General features: G+C 35.4%; 1 protein-coding gene across 1 annotated transcript in view; it reads left to right on the top strand.

Moving 5' to 3' along the window:
• MARCHF11 (membrane associated ring-CH-type finger 11) overlaps window positions 1–26058 on the top strand; it is a 145134-nt gene extending 119076 nt beyond the window's left edge. The window contains exon 4 of the mRNA XM_074202022.1: window positions 25571–26058. Within this exon, the coding sequence (XP_074058123.1) occupies window positions 25571–25893 (323 nt within the window). The 3' untranslated portion in view covers window positions 25894–26058. The remainder of the gene's footprint in view (window positions 1–25570) is intronic.
• Window positions 26059–27763: the final 1705 nt, after the last annotated feature.

Below are 27763 nucleotides of genomic sequence, written 5' to 3'. Positions count from 1 at the left end.
CTACTCTCTCTCCTCTACCCATTGAGAAGACAAGTAAAATAAGTCTCTTTATGAATGTGTAGCTATGCAAAATAGATTCCTGTATTAGACATAGAAGATGATGACCAAGAAGATGGAAAAGAAAAAAATGCTCTTTTCTTTTTTAATAACCTTTATTTAGAGTACAAAGCTATTCATGTGTTTATGGGATTTCCTTTAATGATAAAAATTTTTCATGACAAAATTCTGCTAAAGCTTTCCAAATAAGTATTCCAACAGGAAATATTTATGGTTTGGCAACATCAGTGACATTATGTACTATTTTGAAGTAAAATTCATTTACTTAATAATTCTGTAGTAAAGATCTTGCCCATATTAATCTTTATGTAGTTTCAATGGATATAGAAATATCCAGTTCAAAGTGATGCTTATTCAATGCAAATATCAGGTAATTGTAGATTTTTTTTTGACAAATAGGCTCAGAACATCCTGTCAACCTATAAAAGTTATTAATTATGCCTTATTTTTATAGAGTTTAATATAAAGGTGATCCTCTTAAAAATAAAGGACAATATAGCCTGATAGAATTATTACATGCTAAATTAACATCTCATCACAAAGATCCAAAGAGAGACGAATATTATTCAATTGCATGTTATATATAATCTGTGATTATTTTAAGCATGGACAAGAATCCCTAGTAAAGGAAATCCTTGTCTAGGGTATTAGGCAACTAAAGTGAAACTCGTGATTTATAGAGGACCATTGCTTCTCCCCACTGTTATGATTCTAGAAAGTAATCTGTACCTCAATTATTGCTTTTTTTTTAAAAAAAGTCTTTACAGATATTTGATATGAAACTGAAAAATGAAGACAAAAATATTTAGTTTTGAGAATTTAACATGAAATTTTATAAATGAAATTTGTATAGACCCAAATCCACATTTTCCCTAACAGATAGCAAAAGATAGAATAAAAACAAACAAAAATACTAAATTTATCCCTTATATACAACTGGACATGGTTGCATCATAACCACTAAAAGTCTTTTACAAAAATAGTCATCTGGGATTGATAGAAGATTAATTTCCATTTAATTGTGTCATTCTGCTAGGCAGTTGCAGTAGCATTTGCATTTGTTTCTCCATGCCCTCCTTTACCATGGCTGCTAATTATTTAATGATTACTACCATTCAGGAGACTTTGTCATACCTACTTTCTTCATTTCAGTCATGAACCTCCTTGACCTCTGACAGGGTCCTTCCCTCCTTTCTGTTATTGCTCTTGTTTCTATAAGACTTTTTGGACAAGGCAACTTGGATTTCACACTTCCCAGAACCAGTATGATGTCTAATAAATTCTTTATAGGTTCTTTATCTGTGTATGTGATAAAACAGAATCTTCTTCTTTCATTTATCATTGTTGTCCATTTTGTTGTTCAATATTCTCAACCTCTCCAAATGCTCTAAAATATTCTTTGATTTGTTCTTCAGATGTATTTGGGTTCTATCCATCTAAAATACTTTTTTGAGGGATTCTTTTACTTTTAAAGCATTTGCCCTTTGGAGTTCCATCATCTGAACATTCAGTTTGAGTTCCAGGACCTCATCAACACTGGCAGCATCTCTGAAAAGCACAAATCTAAGTCCACTTGGTCTTCCAAGGATTAGATCTCTTTTAATCATGCAGTCTATAAACTACAAAATGAGACAATCCTCTAATTGACTCTTTACTGTCATCCTGATATTTCTTGCTCATGATGATTTTGGAGCTATCAGTGAAAACTCCAAGTTGCAGTATTCATTCATGTCTTCCTTTGTGGTAGGGTTGTTGCTTGAGGCAGGTGGCATTTAGGTGGAAGTGGATTTAGAATGGCAGCAGAACCACTTAACCCCCATTTGCCTTACCAAAAAAAAAACCCTAAAAAAAAAGAATGGCAGCAGAAGAGAACACTTTCTGTTTCAGTGGGTCCATCACATCTCTCTGTGGAGAGGATTGCATGTTACAAGATGAGTCCTTAGAATTATAGTTGGTGGTTGTGTTGATTTTTCAAAGTAGTTTGTCCCTGTAATATTATTGTTATTGCATAAGTGGTTCTCCTTATTCTGCTTACTTCTCTCTCCATCAATTCACACATATTTTCTCAGGTTTTTATGAAAGCATCTTCTACATCATTTCTTACAGTACAATATTATTCCAACATAGTCATATAATTTAGCTTGTTCAGCTATTCCCCAATTGATGGGCTTCTCCTTAGTTTCAAATTATTTGCCACCATAAAAAAAGAGTTGGTATAAAGATTTTTGTAAATATGAATTTATTTCCTTTCTCTTTGAGTCAGATACCTTATAGTGGTATTGTTGGGTTAAAGAGTATACACATTTGAATAGCTTTTTGGATGTTGTTCCTAATTACTTTCCAGAATGGTTGAACCAATTTACAGTTCTACCAGCAGTATAATAGTGTGTAACTGTTTCCCATTGTTGCTCCAACATTAACTATTTTCCTTTTTTTCCTTTTGTCAGTTAGGCAATGTGATTAGTGTGAGGTGATACCTCAGAATTGTTTTAATATGTAATTCTTTAAATTATTAGTGATTTAGAGCAATGCTATCAATCTCAAATGGAATTGGAGAGCTACTAAACCATACATAAGGATACCTATAGTGGAGAGCAATGTGGAATTAATGCCCAAAGAGCAATTAAAACAGATGATACCCTTTGACTCAACAATTCCAATTCTAGGTGTATATTCAGAAGAAATTATTAAAAAATGAGAAAAGTCAGTGCCCTCTTTTTGAAGAGGCAAAGAATTGGAAATTGAGGGGGATGTCCATTAAGTGGGGAATGGTTAAACAAATAATGGTACATGAATACTATGGAATAGTATTCTTCTATAAGAAACCATAAGTAGTCGAACTCTAGGGAAGCATGGAATGAATTACAAGATCTAATGCTGAGCAAAGGGAGCAGAACCAAGAGAACAATGTGCACATTAACAACAACATTGTGAGATGATCAGCTCTGATAATGCGGCTGCTCTTAGCAGTCCAGAAGATAGGACAACCCTGTTAGACTGGTTATGATAATACTTTCCCTATCCAGAGGAAGAAAAACAAAACAAAACAAATCCTTCAGAATCTGATGAACACTACATTCCCTTTTTAAAAATTATCTCTTATGTATTTCTTTCCCTTAATCCTATTCCCTCCTACCAAAAATGACTAATCTGTAAAATGTTTAACATAAATGTGTATGTTCAATATTAACCTGACTGTTTGCCACTGAGGTAAGGAGAATGGGAAGAGAGGGTGGAAGGAAATTTTGTAACTTAAAAATATACATAGGCATATGGATTAATGCTGAAAAACTTTCATAACATATATTTGAGAAAATTAAATATCAATAAAAAGATCCCTATAGGTTGAAAATCAACTTAGAAAAATCACATGTTAACATTATTTAGATTCTATTCTATTTTATTTGTTTTTTAAACATATTCCTCAATTATATTTTAATTTAGTTCAAGTGCCCTTGGATCTCTGATTTGGAGCATTTATTTAATATGACTTTTTTTAATAGCTTAGATTTTTTCTATGAAAACTGCATATTCAGATCTTTTGACCATTTATCAATTGGAGAATGGTTTTTAATCCTATACATTTGACTCATTCTCTATGTATTTTAGAAATGAAACATTTATCAAAGAAACTTGCTGCAGAGATTTTCTTTCAGTTTTCTGCTTCTTCTCTAATTTTTACTTGTGTTGAGGTTTTTGTGAAAAAACTTAGAAAATGTTATTTAATCAAAAGTGTCCACTTTTACCTCATGTGAACTTCCCCATCTCTTATTTGATCATGACTTTTTATTCTTTCTCTAATTGTAAATTTTAATTCCTTCTTTGCTCCTCTTAATTTGCTTGTGATAACCCTATAAACATCTTGATTTGCCTTGGAAACCACTTGAGCTTCTATCCTCTTGATTTTATCAAAACTGTTTCTTTACATGATGTATATTTCAGTCTATGCCATGTGGAAAATGAGACTTAGAGTTAGCAGACAAGAGTTTTATTTCCTGATCCAGCGCTTACTAGAAGTGTGAACTTATGCGAGTCATTTTGTGCTTTGTGCCTGAGTTCCTTGCCTATAAATACCTCTTCTTCTAGTGTTATATTTCCAAAACTCCATGAAAACTCTTGGGAATGATGAATTCTTTTCATTGACAACCTGCTCTTTTATATTTTTGTCCTAAACCTACTTTATTTAAGCTTTAAGGAGGGTCTCCTTGTTACCTGTCCTCTGAAAGTGAGACTTGATTCTTTTACTTTATCTCCAGTCTCCACAATTGGGTAGACTTTGATCATAACCTCTCTCAAGTTTCTTTTAAGACTGAAGAGCTGAAGCCTTTTATTTCTTTTGCTCATTTTTAGACAGCTGCTGCTATCCTCTTGATCATTTTAGTTACCCTTCTCTATTTCTCTGATAGCTTCCTGAAGCTGCCCTGAACCACAATTGTACACAATATTTCAGATAACCAATATACCATAATTTTATACAAAAACAGAATTCTCTTTGTCTAGAAAACTGGCTAGCCAAGTCCTGCTAGTCTGAGGCCAAGCAGGACTGCAAATCTTATTTCTCTTATTTTTCATGACCTTTACACAACTTCTCCATTGCCTTGTGTTTCTTACTCTGGGGTTGCCTGTCTCCTCCAAAGAGGAACCAGACTCTCCAATCTTCCAAATTCATCTCCACCTAAGATAGCTGAGGAATAATTCTACCTGAGACTCTAGTTTAAGGGGTTCTCTTCAGCTGGTGGGAAGAAAGTAAAAAGCTTCCTTTACTGCAAAAATGAATCAGATAAGGAGCAGGAAGATTTATTTTGACACGGAAAAGGCATGCTAAGCAATAATAAATCATAGAATTGTCATAATCAGTGAGCAGGTGACTATATAAACCTCCTTTGGACATTAACACCAGGGTTACTCATTTGCTCTTTTCCATATCATTTCTATTCTTTTATTTTGCTGATGGTTTCTCTCTGTGAGCAATTTTTTTTTTTATCTTGACTGGTTTGCAGTTGTCATTGTTGTCATTGCCACTGAATCTGCTCTGGTGATTGATGGCCCATGATGGAGGGATATGTGAGATGCCTTGTGAGACTCACAGTGTCCAGGCCCAAGGGAAAGAAGACACAAATAGGAGGCAGTTCCTTCTCGGGCTGGCCTAAGAGACCATGCACTTATGCATCGGAGGGATTCTCCCTCAGAACTCAGAGAGTGATCTTTAGATATTGAAGACAGCAGGAAAAAGAAATCTGAAGAGTAGGAATTGCCTCTTAGGCATATCATTGGGTTTCTATTTCCACAATCAATGAAAAATATCCTTATGATCACTAGGAGGTAGAGAGTAACTAACTATACCTGCTCAGAAGAAGTGCAAATTTGTCACATCTAATTTATTTTCAGGGTCCTTCTGGATTTTAGCCAAAGGTTCCTTTTTTTTTTTTTTTTAATTTCTTGATTTCAATACCACTTGAACAGTCTTCAGGAAGCAATCTATAATGACTTTTCTAGGACAGTCTTTGTTTCTGTGTTTTTTTTTATGTTTTTGCAAGGCAAATGGGGTTAAGTGTGTTTCTGTTTTTTAATCTTTAAATACCTTGTCACTTTCTCACGCTAGGACACTTTTCTGCCTCCTCACAGGAATACACATATATTTTGGGGGCTAAACCATATTAAAATCTGTCAGATAATTGAGAAAGATATTCAAGGACAATGTTCTTCAATGAAATTTGGTAATGGAGTGTATATAAGATTAAAAGAAATCTTTAAAACTTGGAGCACTACTGTCCAAAAGGACAAGAAATGTTCTAGTATGAAAGTCTGTGATGATTTAGCCTCATTAGATAGATAAGTATCTTAAAGAAGCCTAATTGAATCCCTCTGTAGAGAAGGAAGACAGGAAACAAATATTGATAAAGTGCCTACTATGTGTATTCACAAATATGATTTGATACTTTATCCTCACAACAGCCCCTGGGTGTTAGGTACTTTTTTTTTTTTTACAACACTTCATTTTACAGTAGCACACTTGATTTTGAACTCAGATCTTCCTGATTTCAGGGCCCAGCATTCTAATAAGTGCTCTATCTAATTGCCTCTAAGGATTTAGTTTCACTTGTTTCATAGACAAATATTGTCCTCTGAATTAGATCAACCATCTTAGAAATTCAGGAAAGGCTAGATCAATAATCATCACCAAATGAAAAGTAATAATACATTTGAATTAATTAAATCTGGACAGTGAAATAGCTAAGTCATATCTGTATGGGGTCTTTTTATGACTGGATTATGTCATTTTAAAGCACATAGTGCTATTACTTGGGACTCATGAATTAAGTCTCAGCAGCTGGCAACTACCATGTGCAAGGTTATCGTTTCATTAGGAGCATCCTCATTTTTCTCCAATTCGTTTTTAAAGCAGTAGTATCTGGAATGAATAACAGCAGCAAAACCTTGCTCTCAACTCCCATGTCAGAGTGAAGTTTCCCAGAAGTCCCTAAATAGCATCTCTTTCTTGAGCTTTGCCTTCTCTCCACTTCATGCTTTGTTAATATAGCTTAAATTAATTAGACATTCAGTTCATTTGGCAAAGATGAAAAGTCTTAATAATTATGGACTGTGAAGATAAAAGTGGAAGGAAATTAAACCGAGAGTGAAACTTTGTATGACCTTGTAGAGTTAGATTTGAAAAGCTGAAGGAATTCTGTTGAATTTAACAAATATTTGTTAAATGCTTACTATGTTCAAGGCATTGTATGTGGGAGATAAAGATAAAAGTCCAAGAGCCTTTTCCCCTTAAGGCGTTTACATCCTTTGGTACTGATAAAAGAATTACTTTTGAAGAGAAAGAAAGTAGAAGTGGTTGGACATAGCAAATAAAATATATGTTTGTAACTATAGAGCTTCATAGAAATATGAATAAAGAAGACGTTTTGTTGTGATTTTGCATTCACAGCATATGAAAATGTGATTAACAAGATTGTACATGTATAACCTATATTAGATGACTTTCTGTCTTAGAGTTGGGGGGGAAGGAGGAAAATTTGAAACTCAAAATCTTACAAAAATGAATATTGAAAAAGATGTATACATGTAATAGAAAAATACTATTAAGTGCAAAAAAAGAACAGAGAAGGAGTCTGGTTTGATTAGATAGTATCTCCTATGTACTAAGTATTTTGTATCATTGGAAATACAAAGACATAAACAAAATAGTCTCTGTTGTTGAAGACTTAATATTATATTGTGTAGCAAGATGGGAAAAGTAAATTTCAAAAAACATGCAAAGTAATTACAAAATTTTAATTTTGGGGTAGAGAATGGGTATTCTGCAGAAGTTGAGGTAAAAGATGGAACATTACACAAACATTAATCAGGATAGTTTGGCCAGAGCATAGAAGGATAAGAAGTTTTGTAAAATCAGTCCAGCACATATCTTAGTGAAAATGTACAGGACTTTGAGGGACAAAGAAGGTTGTGAAGATTTGAAGGAAAATAGTAGTTAATGGTAGTGGTGGTTTGACCTGGCTGACCCATACTGTTTCCTATATTCTCATGGTCTGTTGCTAAAAAAGAGAAGGAAGCTAAGGCTCAGGAAAAAAGTCTAGGTCATTGATCCTGGTGAATTGCTGCACCAATAATGGAAGAGAGCGAGTTCTATTTTATACCTGATGAGCTTGAAATATCTATGTTGCATCCAAAGAAAGATGTCTGGCAAGAAATTGTTGAAGTTAAAGTGGAGTTTAGGAGAGAGATGAGGGCAGGATATGGAGATTTGGGAGTCATCTGATGAGAAATTATAACTGAACCCTGGAGTGATAATGAGATCACTGAGATTAAAGGACCCAGCACAGAATATAGGATGTCCTTTGCAGTGAAAAAGACGTTTTCTGATTGATAACTACAGAAAAAAGATTTTCTAGACCCTTTCTTAACTCTGTAATGTGTTTTTTGTGGTATATCAGAGGCCATCTAGAACAACTCCTTCATTGTATTGATCAGGAATACCTGGATAGGGCAAGTGATTTTTTCCCAAGGCCACACAGGTAGTCACTGTGAGAGGTAAACTTTGTAACTTCAATACAATATAATGAAAATAATAACTAACTTTGATAATCTGGACTATCAGTGGAATGGCGAGGATAAGGGGATTAAAAAAAGAGGAGAATCTAAGTTAACATTCAATTTGATTTTAGTACTGTTCACATTAGAATGTAAATGTGTATGGGCTTCAGGGAATTTAATTTAAATCAAAGTATTAATCTATACTGAGGAACTGACATAGTATTCAGCAGTTTGGCTTTCTCATCCTCAACCAGCTCAAATCATCCCTGTAATGTACTCCATTTTAGGAGTAGTGAACATCATTCAGACTTAATGATGTAGACCTTTAGCCTTAAAGTGAAGCTATTCTCTCTCAAAGCTTCCTGAGAGCAGAAAAATGACTGTTAGTTAAGTGTTGGAATTTCAAATTGAGAGCCAAGATGTCAACAAAGCTAGTACTTGAAGATGTTAACTGCCAAGAACCAGGAAGGCAAAGTCTGCCATAGATTACTATACTAATCATTTTATTAAATTTCATTAAAAATCAATTATTTAATAGTTTTGTTTCATATATATATATATTATATATGTATCTTAAGAAATTAATTCTCCACCTTTGTCTTCACCTTGGTTTTTCCTTATGATTGACCTGAGGAATATTGATAAGAATTCTTGGGAACAGTTTCCATGAGGGCTGTGCTGCTCAAATTCCCTGAATTTTATAGGACATTTAGGTCAAACTTAGGTCATTTTCTTCTATCATATGTATTTTAAATCTGATGGACTTCATTTCTCATCCTTTTTTATCTATAGCAGAAAAGTGCTTCCTAAAATTGTTTTAAGAAAAAAATAGCTTCCATCAGGATCTTAGTTCCATTGCTAAAGTGTAGGTTTTTATTGTTGTTTGTACTTCATATTACATTTTTTTCTGAAATTAAAGGATAAATGGTCAGGAAAGAAAATGATCAATGGAAACTTACCCATTCCCAAAGACAAAAATATCTATCTTGGTCATCTTGAATTTTTCATGCTGCTTTTTTTAAAAGATAGAGGGATTAAGTGATAAAAAAGATGAGCCTAAAGCTCTTTTACTTGATTTAATGTACTAGGATGATAAAATCAGGTTGAAATATTTCTACCTCTCTACACTAATTGCAATATAGACTAAAAAAACTTTTTCTTTAGTAAAGTCATATTTATCAAAAGGCAGTTTTATATAGTTATAATAGGACTTTATAGTTTAACAAAATCCATGCAAAACAGCATGGGTATATATATTGCAGCCCTTTTGAAAATCAATTTAAAATAATCCATAATTTATCCAGCCACAGCTACTTGGGGATGCAGAAGAAAATCTATTTTAAGGATATGAACAAACTGGAAAACATATTGGACATTTCAGTTCTATAGTCTTGTGCCACATTTACATGAACATTGATCTTTTAAAGGGTCAGCATTTGCCTTATGTTTTTGACAATTCATCTGTTATTTTGCTTTAATAGCATAGAAATGGAAAAATAACATGATTTCAAACTGTATAAACACAAATCTTAAAATCTAATGTTAAGAAAAAAGAGGGGATTCTTTTTCCTCCCTCTTCTATATCCCTAGAAACTAGCATCATTGAATTAAAATACATATTTCTTGGCTCTTGGGAAACATGAAAACATAGATGGACAAGTCATGAAAGCATTTTCACTTCTAATTGTAGATCAACTTAGTCATTAATTATCTACATGCAGTTTATCTACTCTGTGGATTTTGTGTAGTAAAATTCTTAATTGTAGTAAGTCCTGGGACATTTCTTCCCATGGTTCAAAGAATATAGCTCTACTTTACTATTAACTAAATAAATTAATTAAATAAATTAAAACATTAAGAAAGAAGATCTAATGCTAAAAACTATGAAAACATAGATGTATTCTAAGCAACAACAAAATGATTTGTGCTTTATGTACTCTCTTGAAGCAACCATGAAAATGTGTTTTAAAATTGACCTATTTAATTCATGAAAATAGATTTAAAAATTTTCCTGTCATCTACTGAAGCACACAACGCTGTGAATTGCACATAGAAAACATTTAATAAGGGGTGGCTAGGTGGTGCAGTGGATAGAGCACTGGCCTTGGAGTCAGGAATAACTAACTGGGTTCAAATCCGGTCTCAGACACCTAATCATTACCTAGCTGTGTGGCCTTGGGTAAGCCACTTAACCCCATTTGTCTTGCAAAAAAACCTAAAAAAAAAATTTAAAAAATAAAGAAAATGTTCAATAAACTTTTGTTATTAATGATTGGTGGTTTAGATGGGTTAATATAATGAATGATATTAGTGGCTTCTGTTTTCAGATCCTTTTCCTGATAATGAAGCATTGGGAAAGATGACTAGTAACTTTATGTTGACTTGGATTATTAAATATGATTTTACCATTGTTCCATGTCAAGTTAGCAAGAATTTATTAAGGTCTTAGTTATTAAGGAGCTTAAGATTCTTATGGTGGAAGACAATACATAAAAGCAAACTCTAAGGGAGGGAGAAAAGGAAGAAATCAGCAACTATGGAGCAACTACTGAGTGAGTGGCACTGAGAAGCTGAGTCAAAGAGAAGTGAAGTGAATTCTCCAGTCACACAAATAGGATATTTCTAAGGCCTGGTAAAGCATTCTATTTGCTGTGCCACCCTGCTGCCACAGGAGGAGGGAGAAGGATGCCCAACAGGGCAGTTGAAGAAAAAGTAGAGATCAAGAGAAGGCTCAGGAAGGCAGCCTGGAGAAGAATGAGGACAAGCATGGGGAGGGTGGGAAGGGGGGTTCACCAAGATGGAGGGAACTTCCAGTGTAGGAGTCCAGAGCCCAGTGAGCTTCAGGGCAAACAACTTTTTGAGGCATTGTAAGCAAAAATCCAGGTGGAGTATCAGGAGTACAGTTTGGAAGGAGAGTAGTTAGATTTTTAGTCTGTGGATTGTATTTTATGAAGTTCCTATGCTAAAGACTGGAGATAAAAAGAAAAGCAAGGGACCCTGCCTTCCAGGAGGATGCAATCTAATTGGGACAGCAGGCAAATAAATACCTGTAATCACAACAATAAAATGTATTAGAAGAACGGAGAAAGGCTATTTGTAAAAAATGTTTTAGTTGCAACTCAAAAGAAGCCAGTGGAGTCAGGAAACAGCCCTAGAAATGAAAATTTGACATATTACACAGAGATTGATTTTAAAAGGAATAAGCAAGTTCCATGAGAAAGAGGATTTCTTGAGGAAAGTCATTGGAAAGAATTTGGATGATATCCTTTGCTGCAGAAACAGTCCCTCAAAGTCACCAAAAGATTAAAAAAATCCATTTTCCTCCTAAATAAAAGAATAACCTTTGGAAAAGTTTGTACATATTCCACCATTTGGGTCATTGGAAGTAGGTTCTTTCAATTTGAAAAATATGAGCGTTTAACATTTAACATTTTAGTACTTAGAACGTTTTTTACTGGTGAAACAATCAGTTACTGTTCATAATTCTGAGCAGAAAGAATGGGAGACTCAGGATTCAGAGCAGCACTGGAAGTAGCCTATAATCAGAGCCCTTTTATGCCTTTTTATAAGATAGATGGCCTCAGCACCAGCAATTTTCTGGGAGCCTGTGTTCCCAGACAGAGATTCTTGACCCTGGTCCATTTTAGGAAATGCAACAAATGGAAGGTTTCCATGTCCCACCAGGGCAACCCTCTGGGATTACTCACCAGGGAATACTAGCTGACTCCTCTTACCTTAGTTCCTGAGTGGCCAGAACCACCAAACTCCTACATTTCAAGCGTCTTTCAGTGCCTGTCTCCCACAATACCTGTATATTACAGTGATTTGCGCAATGCCAACCTGCATTTCCAAAACTGTTAAGACTTGAGGGAAGTCAAAAGTAATTCCTGGGGGCGGCTAGGTGGCTAGTGGATAAAGCACCATCCTTGGAGTCAGGAGTACCTGGGTTCAAATCTGGTCTCAGACACTTAATTACCTAGCTGTGTGGCCTTGGGCAAGCCACTTAACCCCATTTGCCTTGCAAAAACCCTAAAAAAAAAAGTAATTCCTGTTCAGAAAAAAGTGGGAGTCTCTGATTAAAAAAAATCCAAACAATCTAAAAGGACATTAAGTGCCTATCATAAACCAGACCATATGATAAATAGTGTAAAAACAAAGGCATAACTACAATCTTAATGGTTGAGATAAGTAAATAGATATATAGTAAGAGCTTTACAGAGAATAGCTTATGCCCAATATATAATTATTTAAGAAATGAAATTTCATATTTTACTTGATAACATCACTTGGAAATAACAGGGCTTAACTAATAAGGAAAGTTCACAAAAGTAGAATGGAGTGTGTGTGTGTGTGTATATATATATATATATATATATATATATATATATATATATATGTATATATATGTACATATGTGGCTTTTTAGATAACATGACCTATGAGGGCGCAGGATGGGAGTTAAAATGCTTGTTTCCTCTATCTAATATTGACCTCCAGAGAACTTGGGTATAGCATTTCACAGTTGGAAGCAATCCCAGGGGTCATCTAGCCCAATCTATATCTGAATAGCAATCTCTTAAGTATCCCCAACCAATGGTCATCCAGTTGGTAGTTAGTCCAGATAAAGAATAAGGGAAAGACAGTGGTCCATAGCAGGCCCTTCAGGAAAGTTACCTAGCCTGATCTTCTCCTTTTGGCTCCATAAATTATCACAATATGTCCTGGCTGTGTAGGGAGAGAACAGACAAATGGCTCTCAGTTATTGGCTTAAATTTTAATGCTTTAATCAGAGTTTTGTAAAGAGTTGAACATAGAGTAAAATGGTTATTATTACTGAATAGGACCTGGCTATGGCTATTACCAGATGTAGTACACACATACACACTGTAGCATACCCCTATGTACAACCTTCCCCAACAGATCTCCCTTTCTCTACCCCACCCTCCCCCCAATTCCCTTACCACTGGAGAAACTCAAAATGATTAGGTTCTTTAGAGGAATAGAGAAGGTTCTTGTAATAATACAGATCAACATCATAATGTTATATATTTAGAAACATACATACATATACACACATGAATTTCAGTCAGGTGTTTCTATTTATTTTGATAAACGTTTATTTATAGATATCTATATGTCTGTCTGTCTTTCTATATACACACACAAATAGCATTTTACTTCTTGCATTTCATAATTTAAGTTCCGTCACATCCCATGAAATGTAATAATGACTTGGTTGGCCTAATATCAATGGGATGTCCATGTCCCAAATATTAAATGAAAAGGCTCTCTTACTGTACCTTATGTCAATGATAATGATTGTGATAGTTCTCTAGTTCTAAAGGTTTCCTGTATCCTGAATGCAACCTTTCCACCAATTACAAAAGGAACTCAAAATAAAAGTCTCCTTAAGGGACAGAGAGTGTTCTTTGTTATTTAAAAAATATAGGGGGCAGAGCCAAGATGGCCACAAGAAGGGATCCAGTCTTAGGAGCTCTCTGATAAAACTCATCAGCTAAGGACTCTAACTAAACTTTTGAGAGACAGAACCCACAAAGGGACCCAGTGAGGCAGTTCTCCTACTCAAGGTAACCTGTAAAAGAGCAGAAAGGCTCTGCCCCCTGGGTTGCAGGGGCGGCCAGCTGGAGGGGTGGCCTGCTAGAGTGAAAGAACTTCAGCCTCCTGGAGGCAGCCCCAGGGCGCTGGGAGCCACGGCTCACAGCAGGGGGGAGTCTCCTGAGCTGCACCCTGGGGAGCGCCAGGCACAAAGTGGGGGAACAGTGGGGGACCTCTGCCAGAGCGAGCACTTGGAGCCCAGCCCTCAGGGCACACAGCTAGCAGTTTGGTCTTTCCTGCAGCCCAGACCCGGAAACAGAAGCAGGTGGAGCCCATAAGCAGGAGCCCCCAGGGCATGAGCCCATTGAGCTGGGGGAGGGGAGTGAAGAGAGACTGCAGAGCTCTGTCCTCTGCTCCTGGAACAGGACTCTGGGGCTCTGACCACATTCAGATCCTGATCCCAGTCTAGCCCCCCCCATAGAACAGCAGGGCCCCCCCCCACCTCAGCCCTGTGACAGAGGGGGGCGCGCTTATAGTCATTCACAGACCAGGAAGGAGGACAGAGCCTCACACACTGAGACCCTTGTGGGAGTGTCCCAAAAGCTCAGGAAGCACCCCAAAACCAGGCCCAGGCTGGGAAAATGAGCAAGCAGTGAAATAAGAGGAAGACTATTGAGAAATATTTTGCAAATGAGCCCAAGAAGGATCAAAATACTCAGTCTGAAGATGAGGAAGCACAAGCTCCTGCATCTAAAGACTCCAAGAAAAACAGAAATTGGGCTCAGGCTATGACAGAGCTCAAAAAAGACTTTGAAAATCAAATGAGGGAGTTGGAAGAAAAACTGGGAAAAGAAAGGAGAGAGATGCAGGAAAAACAATGAAAATGAAGTCAGCAACTTAGTCAAGGAAATCCAAAAAAAAAAATGCTGAAGAAAATAGCATGCTAAAAACCAGCTTAGGTCAAATGGATAAAACAGTTCAAAAAGTTATTGAGAAGGATGCTTTAAAGAGCAAAATTGGCCAGATGGAAAAAGAGATAAGAAAACTCTCTGAGGAGAACAAATCCTTCAGACAAAGAATAGAATTCAGGGAGATTGATGACTTTACCAGAAATCAGGAATCAATACTTCAAAACCAAAAAAAAATGAAAAATTAGAAGAAAATGTGAAATATCTCATTGAAAAAACAACTGATATGGAAAACAGACTTAGGAAAGATAATTTAAAAATTATTGGAATACCTGAAAGTCATGATCAGGAAAAGAGCCTTGACATCATTTTCAAAGAATTACTACAGGAAAATTGCCCCGATATTCTAGAAGCAGAGGGCAAAATCGAAATGGAGAGAATCCACCGATCCCCCTGAGAAAGAGATCCCAAAAAAACCAACCCCTAGGAATATTATAGCCAAGTTCCAGAACTCCCAAGTCAAAGAGAAAATATTACAAGTAGCCAGAAGGACACAGTTCAAATATCGTGGAGCTGCAGTCAGGATCACACAGGACTTAGCAGCAACTACATTGGAAGCTAGTAGGGCTTGGAATATAATATACCAGAAGGCAAAAGAGTTTAGAATGCAGCCAAGAATGAACTACCCAGCAAGGCTGAATGTCCTCTTCCAGGGAAAAAGATGAACTTTCAATGAACCAGGGGAATTTCAAAGGTTCCTTTTGGAATGGCCAGAGCTGAACAGAAGGTTTGATCTTCAGATACAGGACTCAGGTGAAGCATGGAGATTGGAGGAGAGGGGGGAAATATGAGGAACTTAATGAGCATGAACTGCATGTATAGAAAAATGATAATGATAATATTCATATGAACCTTCTCAGTTAATAGAGCAGGTAGAGGGAGCTTTTATAGTTGAAGTACAGGAGAAAGCTGAATTCGAAGATAAAATATGGTGTAAAAATGGAATCAATAGGAAAAAAAGTGAAATGGAATGGGAGAAAGAAAAAGGAGAGGGGGAATAGTCCAAGATATTTCACATAATAAGATTTTTTTTATTACAATGAGTTATTGTAATGATATGGAAGGGGGAAGGCAAGGGGGAATGACGGAACCTTTGCTCTCATCAGAGGTGGCTAGGAGAGGAAACAGCATATATACTCAATGGGGTATAGACCTCTGGAGTAAGAAGGAGGGGGGGAGCAGGGGGAAGGGGTGGGGATGTGAATAAAGGAGGAGAGAATGGACCATGGCGGGGAGAGTGGTCAGATATAATATATTTTTGCCCAGGACCATAGGGCTGGGTGGATGCTGGGCCTAAGGGGTGGTATGGGGTCTCCGGGCTTCTTGGCCCCAGGACCAGGGATCTGTCTGCTGCGCCACTCAGTGACCCTACAGCAGAGTCAGAGTGAAAGGACAGAGAAAATATAGTACATGGTAGTGGAGAAATAAGAAAGGAGGGAGTTGCGATCAGCAATGGCAATGTTGGAAAAATATGGAAGTAACTTTTGTGATGGACTTAATCATAAAGAATGTGATCCACCCACGACAGAGTTGTTGGTGTTGGAAGACTGAAGCACATTTTTTGTTATTATTATTTGGGGGAGGGTGCAGGGCAAGTGGGGCTGGGTGGCCTGCCTGGGGCCACATAGCAGGGTGATCTTTGGGTCTCTGGGGCCAGATTTGCCAGGTGCTCCTGGCTCAAGGGCCAATGCTCTGTCTGCCACCCAACCACCCCTACTATTATTACTATTTTATTTTATTTTGGGTCTTTTTTTTCTTCTTTTTGGTTTTTGCAGGGCAGTGGGGATCAGGTGGCTTGCATGTCACATGGCTGGGTGATTGTTGGGTTTACAGGGCTGGATATAGTCTCAGGTGCTCGTGGCTCCAGGGCTGGTGCTCCGTCCATTGCGCCACCTGGCCATACCTACAATTATTACTATTATTTTTTTTAATTTTAATTTTTTTTCTCTCCTCTTTACTTTTTTCACCCAAGCAAGTCTATCTATATTCATGGGGGGGAGGGGTATTTTGTTTACTTGTAAACAAGAATATTTTATTAATGTAAAAAAAATTTGTCCAAAATGAGAATAAAAAATAAATTTAAAAAATATAATAGTAATACTAAATTTTGACCTCAATTATGTGTTTTTGGAAGTCATTACAATTATATTACATTACATTTACTTCTGAGCTACAAATTATTTTGTGTCCTCATATAATTATTCTTAATAATTTCTTAAGCATTATCTTATTAGGTTATTATTGATATATTGGGATGGAAGAGAAATTTTTAAATAATTGAGTCTAGAACTTTAGTGCTAGGTTCAACATTTTTTAGACTCTTAACCTGTTCATTGATTTTCTTATCCTTCGCCTGAAGAAACATCCCTACTGCATTAACATTCTGGTACGACTTTTTAATGTCTTTATTCCTGTTGAGTTTCAAGGCTTGTTAAAGAAATTAATATTATTTTCTTTTAAAAATAATTTTAAATAAAGAGCAGGTCAAATTGACTAAGCATAAGTAAGTTTCCCAATTTTGTAGACATTACTTGAAATATAATGGTTAAGGGAAAAAAAGGTGTGACCCTAATCAAATCATAATTTTCCTGTCTCCTTATCTCTTTTTTTTCCTAAGAAAGGGGTTAGTTTCATATTTATTTAAAACAGTGGTTAGCTAAGAACAAAAATGGAGAATTGGTGGCACTGGAATTTCTGAGCCTATTATTATAAGTTGGTGAAAGATAGTTGAGACCAGGTTGTACAAATCTATCAACTAAATAGGACATTTTTCTCTTGGAAAATACTACAGTGTGTTTTTTTTGTTGTTGTTGTTGTTATGGAGCTTTAATCTACATCTGAAGACTAGCTCTGACATCATCCAGGAATGCACAGAAGAGCTGACTCCCTTAAAGCTAAACATTTTGGGTCATTTCTTTAAAGGTGAATCTCTTTATTAATTCTAGCTTCCACGGGTTCATTCTTTTTTGTACCTTAGAACTTTTTGAACCTGTGAAAAGTCAGTAGTTTAATTTCTTCAAATTTTGGAGGAAAATTGTAGATAAAGAAGCTGATAGTATCTAAAAGGTGATGTTCCAGAGGAATCATTCATGTAGCAGCAACTATGATAATGTTTACAATATAGCCCAGTGAACATTCCTGCTCTCTTAATTCAACTGTTCAGGAACATTTTTCAGCTGGAAAAATTTAATGGGGGGGATTCTAAGGCTTTAGAATGTGACTGTCCTGTTTTCTCATTTGCTTCCAAATAAGTGGACTTGAGTATCTTGAGGAGTATCTAAATGCTTCAGATACGAGTATTAGACTGCCCAGAGTATCTAAATGCTTCAGATGTATTAGATTATCAATATAAATGTTGTAGGAGAATTTTGTAGAAATTTCTCTAAATATATAGACCAAGTAGTTGTAAATGACTCAGACATTCCGGGCAAGGAGAATGAAATACACTCCTCAGGATATTATTTCAGAATGGCAATACGTAATGAAGGAACACATACCTATTTAGGCTTACAGGAAACATCCGCCCAAGGTCTCAGTGGAGAGTTATATAATTATAGACATAGATGAAGAGTTTTTCTAAAAACCTAAGGGGTAATGTGGTTTAGTCTGTCCAGTCTCAAAAGCTTTCATCTATGCTAATACATAAAGAAATGCTCCCTAACAATGGCTGATGCAAAGAGAAGGGAAAACATCGGACTCATTGCACCAGAAATCACGGTCATTGGTCAGTGAAATGCTATTTTAATGAGAGTAAGCTGTGTCAAGTAAACATGTTTCAATTGTGGACTTGGTGAATGGCTCTTGAAAGAAGCTGAAGTCTGGATCTGGATAATTGTGTATTTTAGGTGATTTCCATTTTCCATACCATAGTATTAAATCTCACTGATATTAGAGGATCAGAAGATTTTTATTTTTCAGGAAAGAAATAAGAAAAAAAAAAGAAAAAATGCAGCTGGGTCATAGTATTTGTGTGTGCTGGTAAAAGTTAGAACATTATACCCTCTGGATTTTTGTGTCTATCAGAGAGTACCTTCACTTTAGCAAATACAACTTGATTTAAAGGAAAATAGAAAATGTTCATGTCACATAGAATAGAATTTCCCAATATCAAATATATGTGTATTTAGAAACTATATTACAAAGTAGCCCTTGTCATATCCTTTTGTGTGTCAGGCCCCAGGTGGGAATCAGCTGTCTTTCCCACTTGCTTCTCGAAGCTCTATACTTGATTTGTATTTTTGTACTAATCCATAAATTATTGTACCTTAAACTGAAAGACAATGCAAACAAAAGTGTGGTCCACTATTGACTGCAAGAATTTTAATTAGACTTTTCAATTTAAATATGTTAAAATACTTCCAGAAAAAAGAAACCAGTAAAGTATGTATATGTATATATATATATATATATATATATATATATATATATAATATATATATATATATATATATATATATAATCAAATCTAGTGACTAGGTTAGACAATTTAGCTATTGAAGAGGTAAGAGATAATTAAGTAGAGTTGTTTTCCCTTTTCTTGCTACAAGGACAAGTCCACTGACAGCTTTTTCTAGGAAATGGACTATTGTCTAGGGTGTGGACATATAAAATAAAATGATCTAACTGAAAAGAGCCTCAGTATCACAAATTGTTCTTGTGCAGACCATGGGAATTGTTGAGTTCTAAGGGTAAGAACCTTGCTTGCATTCATATCACAGCTTACTTTCTCATTTGTGATCAGAAGCTGTGAGGGGTAAGCTTATTTCTGCTTTCCTTTTTCATTCATTCATCCATCTCTTTTACATCCTCACCAGCCTAGGAGGTTGTTGAGGGGCAGCTAGGTGGTGCAGTGGATGGAGCACTTGTCTTGGAGTCAGGAGGATGTGATTTCAACCACTTTACACTTACTAAATAGGTCACATAATCTGGCCACTGGACCCAGATGACTCTGGAAGAGAAAGTGAGACTGGTGACTTAGCACAGCCCCCCCCCCCCAATCCAATTCATGTGCTTGTCATGGCATCACCGCCCTGATGTCATTGTCTTCTTCAAGAATGAAGGACAAACATTATCAGGAGGTTGTTGGCAGATGAGTATTGTTTAAACCATAAGGAGGTTCCTACAGGAGCAGTTTAAGAAGTAAACAATATTTTTATGTACATACTGGCTCCACCCTCTAAAAAGGTCTCCTTTGAGCCTTATGCATCAGAGTGAAGCACATTTGCTTACTTTAAATCACACTTCCCCAAGACAACAGCATCAATTCATTTGTTGAATGATGCTCACATGTCACAGTAGCCCATGGGAGGGAGAAGTCAAGTATTTTTCTTAACTTTAAACTTGGCAATAACAAGAATCCTAGGATCATAGATTTAAACTTGGAAAGGACCTCAGACTTTTGTCTAGTCCAAGCATTCCTTCTACAGATGAGGAAACTGTGACCTAGACCTTAATCTCTATTAAGTAACTTAGTCAAGAACATACAGATAGTGTTGGGCATCAGGAGCAAAAGCTGCAGAGGATAGGAAGCTAGACCTAGGATCAGGAAGACAAGTTCAAATCAGCCTCAGACACTACTTACACAGATGGGTCACTTGATCTCTGCCTCAGTTTCTTCAACAATAATAGTACCTACCTTCTGGGCTAGATAATACGTCAAGAGCTTTGCAAACATTAAAGTAAATACTAGCTATTATAATTATAGCAGTAATCAGCACATTCTTTGATGTTAGATATATTGATAGTGTAATAAGTTTACCACATTAATTTCTACATAATGTATTACTTTCTACAAACTGGTATACTGTATCTGTGCATTATAGCTCAAATCAGACTGACTTTAAAATTAGCCACCTTCAGGTAGTTAGCTCTATTTTTGTCACCTTTATTACTTGTATGGGAGCCTCTTTGCTCCTTCATATTAAATATTTGTGTGAATTTATTGTTGCACTTAACTCATGTTAATAATACCTATGTCATCTTTAAAGGGATCAGGAGTGAGAGGTGTCTGACTTAACTTAATGAAAAAAACAGGTTGTATCCATGAAACATGTTGATGGGTAAGTTAACAGCTAAAAACTTCAATCTCTCACAGAAAAAAGGGCATTCATATGTATATATGGTTCATCAGGCAACAAAGTCTATTATATAGTTTCTATCACTGTACTCCTAGAGGCTCTTCTGGTGTTTTATCACTAAAGTAGAAACCCAACCCAAACCCAAGAGGTTTATAGGGATTCAGCATTTTTCACTGACTCCAAGTGATTTTCCTAGTCTCTTACAGTTAAGCCATGAAATAGATTCTTCATTCCTGCTTTCAAAATGCTTTCTAATACTAGTAGCTCCTAATTTTGCTTTGAAAATCAATAAAGTTAATATTGAACAATGCTCTGCAATGTTTAAAGCATTATATATTATAGATAAACATTATTGCTAAACATATTTTTGTAAAAATATCACATAGGTACTTTAAGAATTGTAAGAATAGTGACTTACACTGAACATACTCACCACACAGATACCGTAGTCTTCATCTCAGCAAGGAGACATGTTATATTTGAATCTGAACCTGGAAATCCTGGGTTTCTACATAGAAAAGGGCCTTTATATTGTCTCCAGTTGTCTAGAGTTCCTTAGATTTTCCCATGGGTCTTTCTCAAATTTATTTAACTTGTGCTTGGCTTCATTAGGGGGCTTGTGATTATGTAATATTTTTTTCAAAAAATTTTGTTATTTTTCAATGGCATGCAAAAATAATTTTCAACATTAATCTTTTTTGTAAACTTTTGAGTTCCATATTTTCCCACCCTCTTCCCCATCGCAGCAAACAATTTAATAGAGGTTGTACATGTAAAATCATGTTTAACTTATTTCTGTATTAGTCAAGTTGTGAAAATAGAACTAGAACTAAGGGAGAAAACTATGAAGAAGAAAGAAGTTTTTGTTCTTGTAATTGACAGTGTTGCAGCAGTTATTACCTTTGAAGAGGTGATAACCAGAAATTCTACATATATGTGTGTGTGTGTGTGTGTGTGTGTGTGTGTGTATAAGGAGGTATTTTGCATATGTAGACATTCTAAAACATAATCTATAGCATGTAATAGTCATTTCTCTGAATGTCTTCAAGCAAATGTCAAAGAAATTTATTCCATTGATACCAGAAATATCCTTTTCTTATCATCTAGACAACAAAGGAGTGTACTAGATTATAAGTCCTTCTAGGTATGAGAAAACATCCAGGTTATTTATATTGAGAAAGTATTTACTTAATGAAACTGAAATAAAGTGATATTATCTATGAAATTGTTTAACAAGCAGGTTAGTGATGAAATAAGAAACAAATTCTTTACTTTTCTACCTGTATTTGAATTGTCTCCTTAGCATAATGTGTGACAGAGAGCTAGGAATTTGAAATGAATTTATGTAAATGATGCTCTGCTGCATCCTTCAACCCTCTTTTTGTTATTATCTTATCTCTAGGTCTTGTGTAGACTCACTGCCAAATGTTTTTCCCATAATTTGGGGTGCATATATTATAAATAAGGTTTTTTGATATTCAAATGTTACTACATTTATTTACTCCTAAAAATTGTGTTGATTTATGAAATGTGATTTTCTGGGCTGAAATCTTAGTTCACACCTGTGAGCAAGATAATCAAATCAGATGGCTTGGCAAGGAGAAGCCAATGGAACTGAAAATTCCAGAGTATGATAAAATCCCCTTTTTAAATTGGGGAGAGTGTATACAGAAACTTGATGAATTTTCATGCTATTATATAAAAAGCACAATATAAAAAGGGTTGGAGTATAACTCCTTGATTTTTTTCCTAATGAAAATGGTTGCTCATCCATAAAATGAAAGGATATACTAGATGGTCTTTGAAGTTTCTTCTGCTTCCAGATGTGTAATCATATGATAAGAACACCACATTGATGGAGTCGTTATTTTCCCACCATGCAACCCATATGTTATAAACAGATAGTAAGGCATGATTAATGGCAAAAATTCAGAAAAAAACAAAGCAAAAATGGTTGATTTCTCTCCTATCACAAGCTTGTATTTCTTCCTCCAACTCCTCCCACTAAAGAAATTTAATTATCTGTAACCAATGTGGTTAATGGTTTGGGGGCTTTTTTTGGAAAAAAAAATAAAATTCAAACAAACTAGTTTCCCTAAGAATTATGATGAAGTGAATCCTGTCTCTTGTACCTTAGAGGTCACAGGGGTCATGTTTTCTAGCAATATTAATGGAAAAAATGTATGTCTGCTCTTAGAAAACTCAAAAAAGAAGAAAAGATAAATGTATCATGTTTGACATTGACCTTATTTTAGTAAATTAGAAGTTTCTAATGGAAAGTATTCCTGAAACCTAAATACACCACTAATATCTCAAAATGCAATTAAAGGGAGGCAACATGGATCCAGAATTTCCAGAGGACTGTGCTTTCAAGAGAGAGATTAAAGTAGGAGATTCTCTAAAGCTCTATAGGATTTATTGCTGATCACTTGATAGATTTGCATATTACAAAATATGGAAATGTAGCCCAAGAAAGTGACTTAAAGTTTGAATGCCCTTGCCAAAAATATTAACATCATAGAGGCCGAATCAGAGGGAGATCTCCAATTTAATTGTCCCTAATCATAGCAAGCACCCACAATGAAAATATTTTGTGATGCAATTATTTTGTCAAGTGTGAATGAGTGTTTCTCATTGCCGAGTATTGATTTTTAAAAACATGTATAATACCATTGTGCATTTATATAGTTTCTGCCTCTTTGTCTTATAGTCAAATGAATTTGTTCTCATTACCTACTGGAGAAGGCAAAGGGTACATATTAGAGCTTCCATTTTAGTGAGGATCAAACCAAACCCAAAAGGTTAAATAATTTTGAGATGTAATTTAATAAACTATTTGTAAAAGCAACAATTGAAAGACGGTTCTCCTGAATCAGGTTTTCTCTATATGACACTGAAACATCTTGTCAATTTGGTTTAAAATTTTTTTTGACTAATTGATTGTAAAATAAAGTGAATTGAAAATTCTTGAATTTTTACCTAAGTATTTTGACGTCAAATTGGCCACCTGGAGAGAGTACTAGGACATATTATAATACATTTGTACTTACTATTCCTCAACAGTGGATAGGGCCAGGACTGTCTTGTGTTCCTAGTGGCTAGCACAGTACCTGACCCATATTTAAAAACACATTCTTATAGGTTGGTTAATTGCTTGATTGATGCCTAAAGTAATTGAACATGAAGGGACAGCAGTCATCTGCAAAGATATTCTTGAACATTTTGATAAAATAGATATTTGATAGATTTTTGTGAACATGTATGGTAAAAACTTACTTAACTCTAAATTTTTGTTAGGCAGCATTTCTTCGCATGTATGATTCAGTATATCTCTGACCTCCTTTAGCACAGAACTTTACATGTTGTACTTGACTAGGTCCAAAATTTTACCAATTCATGTTCTCTCTTGATTGTGAGAAATTGTATCCCATTGATGCTTTTCTTGTTCAATGTGATTCTGGTCCATGTTTTTCAATAAATCTCCCATAGAGTAACTTCTATTCAGTACATTTTATGTTGATCTTTTTACCATTGACCAGTGAGTTCCATTAAAGTGATGCACAGGAAATGTTTGTTAGATTCCATGACTTTGTTGTACTCTACCCTTGGGGAAACTCCTAGGAAGGATTTAGTCAGCAGCACTGTTTCCAGGACCTGAGCTGGCATTAGTACGTGAGAATTGAACCACTGAAACTGGCAGGGACCTGAGAGGTCATCTGATCTAAAACCCCTCATTTTACAGATGGGGGAACTGGAGCACAGAGCGTTTAAGCTACTTGCCTCAGGTGGGCACAGATCATTAGAGACTGTTTCTGGGACTAGAATCCAGGTCTTTGGATTCTCCTCTGGAGTGTTTATCTTTATCTTCCCTTATATAACTGTGGTTCTTCATAATGAAAACTAGATATTTAGATGAGTAAAATTCTCATTCATCAAAGGAAGATTAAATTATATTCATTCTATATATGATGTAGAAAGATTTTCAACAACAGAAATTTTTAAAAATCTAATTGACTCTTAGGTGACTTGATTATTCAGTTTACTAATTGAATTCAATAAACTTTTATTAATATGGTACAATTTGCTAGAGACTGTGATATGTGCTGGGATACAATTAATAAAAAGCAAAGTAGATCCTGACCTCAAAGAGCTCACAGTCTAAAAAGGGAGGTAACATTCAAAAGAAGGTAGGAAAGAGGGAAGAGGACAAGACCCAGCCTGGGGCATCTTAACTTGTTCCATAGAGATGAAACCAGGCACAGCAAGGGGGTACAGAGTGGAGTAAACCCAAAAGTCCAGTTTCTGGCCTTTATGAAGGAAGATATTGGAAAGAGTTAGATACCTTGCCCTAAAACCCTCCAATCTGAGAGGGGAATAGCCTGAGAGAGGGGGTGTCATTGGAGCTTGCTAGCAGCCAGGGGGTGAGTTTAGCAGAAATGAGCTTAACTTGGGAAGGGCAGCTTATTCCATGGAGTTGAAACCAGACTGAGCAGCAGATGCAAAGTGGAATCAGAGCTGTTCATATTGCCTGAACATTCTAGTAATTAAACTTATGTAATGATGAGCCAAAGGAGATGAAAGATCCTAAAGTGCCTTCTGGGACATCAAAGAAAATCAAACTGAGATTCATTCTATTTTTAGTAAAATATATTTTGTTGTATTCTCATTCGTTGTGGTAATCTATTCATGGTATATAAGAGAATTTCCTACAAACCACAATATTTAACCAAGTAGGACACTCATTTCCTTGACCAGGTTGGAAAACAAAGAATTGATCAGACCTTTGAGTTGCATATTTGTCCATTAAGAGTATGCTCCTAAATTCTAGATTGTAACTTGGCCTTTTCTTTTCCTGGATTTCAGGTCTCATTGTACATGAAGGGGCAGCAGTATACAGAGTGTTTAAGCGCTGGAGGGCAGTTAATTTGCACTGGGATGTATTAAATTACGACAAAGCCACAGATATAGAAGAAAGTAGCCGAGGAGAGTCTTCAGCGAGTAGGACATTGTGGTTGCCACTGACAGCTTTGCGAAATAGAAACTTAGTTCACCCAACACAATTAACCTCACCGAGATTTCAATGTGGCTATGTACTGTTACACCTGTTCAATCGAATGAGGCCTCATGAAGACTTGTCAGAAGATAACAGCTCGGGGGAGGTTGTGATGAGAGTGACTTCAGTGTAACGAAAATGTAAGGAAAATGCACTGTGGACCATTGAAACAGCATTTTGGAATGTAGTTGCAATGAATGGTGAAACCATAGCACTTCTAAACATATATGAACTTTTTAAAATTTATGCTTTTTATATGAACAATGGAATTGCAAATACATTTTCTGAAAAAAAAGTCGCTTTGCTCTTTGTTTTCTGATTTATGACATCTTTTTATACGTTGGTACTTGGAATCATTTGAAATATAATTTACATGTTATTAGTTGACACAATGAAGAAACTAATCCTTCCAGCCAAAAATATTTTTCTTGCTTGTTTTAAATATATTTTTACCAAACTTTTTTTTGCACTATGTGTAATTTTTCAGCTTTGCAACTGAGAGAAAAATTTTAGGTGGCGGTTGATTACAGATATATTCTATATAACCTATCAAATAAGTGAGTCAGTTGTGCATTTGTATGCATTCTGCAAATGCTCTCTTTCCTCAGATTGATGGTAGCAGAGTGTGTATTTGGAGGTGATATGGGATCATTGTGCAGAACTGAGAATTCACACCTTACATGCTTTCTAACCTTAAAAAATTCTTGCCGCTGAATTGAGTTAAATTTTCATCTCAATACTATATGTGTGAAATAACCCATATTTTTTAATTAGCAAGCTGATAGAGATGCTACTTGTCTAAAGTAATTGAGCCATTTCTAACTGATCTTATCCTTGGAAACAAACTGAATTCTGTTAACTAGCAATTCTATTAACTTCACTAACTTATTTTTTGAAAGTTTTATATCTCATTAATCATCTTAATGGTGCATAAACTATTTTCTGAAAGTTTCACTTTTCCGGCCTTAAAGATTTCTATTACTAACTTCAATGCTAAAAGGATTTGTGATTCCACAAATGCCAACATTGATCCCTCTTTGCCTTAATAGATGGTCCTTATAACTTGCTATGGCCAAAAAACTTGGTCATCTCATGAGCAATCATTTATTGACAAGTCAGTTTTACTAAACTTATCTGTGCTAATTCTTGAGAACAGGCCTACAATTCATTACCAGTTGCATGTCCATATAACCCTTATAACATGGTAGGACTTACTAGACCTTATATTCCGTTAACAAACGTCTTGATAAACCAAGATCAGCTCCATGCTATGCAGAGGAATTAGAGATGGACTTGAAATCATTTATTAAATGAAAGAAAGAAAATCATCTTTCAAAAGCAAGCAGTTTTAAAATTCATTGGGAAATGAATATTGGATGTACCTGTGAATTTTCTACTTTTCTAAATCTTGCAGCTATATATTTAGATGCATATTACTTAGAGAGATGAGGAGATAAATATGAACATGTGGGTACTTAAGTAGTTTTTGAGTTGTTGATTAGAAGAATTAGGCTTGATTAATGAATAAATTAAAAAGCATGTGGTAATAATGCACATGTCATTACCTAATAACTTAATTACTTACTATTTGCAAACAGCATTTGTTTGCCAAACTAACAAATTCTACAAATGTATGAATTAATATTATTACCAATAAATTCAAATGATACCCAAAAGAGGTAGAAAGGTGAGAACTGAGTAGAAACATGAAGAATAAGCTATAGATGAAAAAAAATGGAAGGAGGAAAATGTAAAAAATAGATTATGTTAAAAAAAGACACCCTATTTATATTCTAAAATTTTCTACCAAAAATAACAATACTTTCTACATAGGCATTTTTTAATCTTTGTCATAAAAATCATCAGCCATATCTAATGAAAAATAATTACACATACTATTAGCATTCTGCTTTACATTACAATGCTGTATGTACATAATAAAGAGACTTCAGAAGCAAATTAGGTGTCAGAAGCATAGCTTATCTAGCTAACCCTGATAGATA

This window comes from Macrotis lagotis, chromosome X, assembly GCF_037893015.1.
Source record: "Macrotis lagotis isolate mMagLag1 chromosome X, bilby.v1.9.chrom.fasta, whole genome shotgun sequence".
NCBI classification, from domain to species: Eukaryota; Metazoa; Chordata; class Mammalia; order Peramelemorphia; family Peramelidae; genus Macrotis; species Macrotis lagotis.
This window is presented reverse-complemented; position numbering and strand designations above follow the sequence as displayed.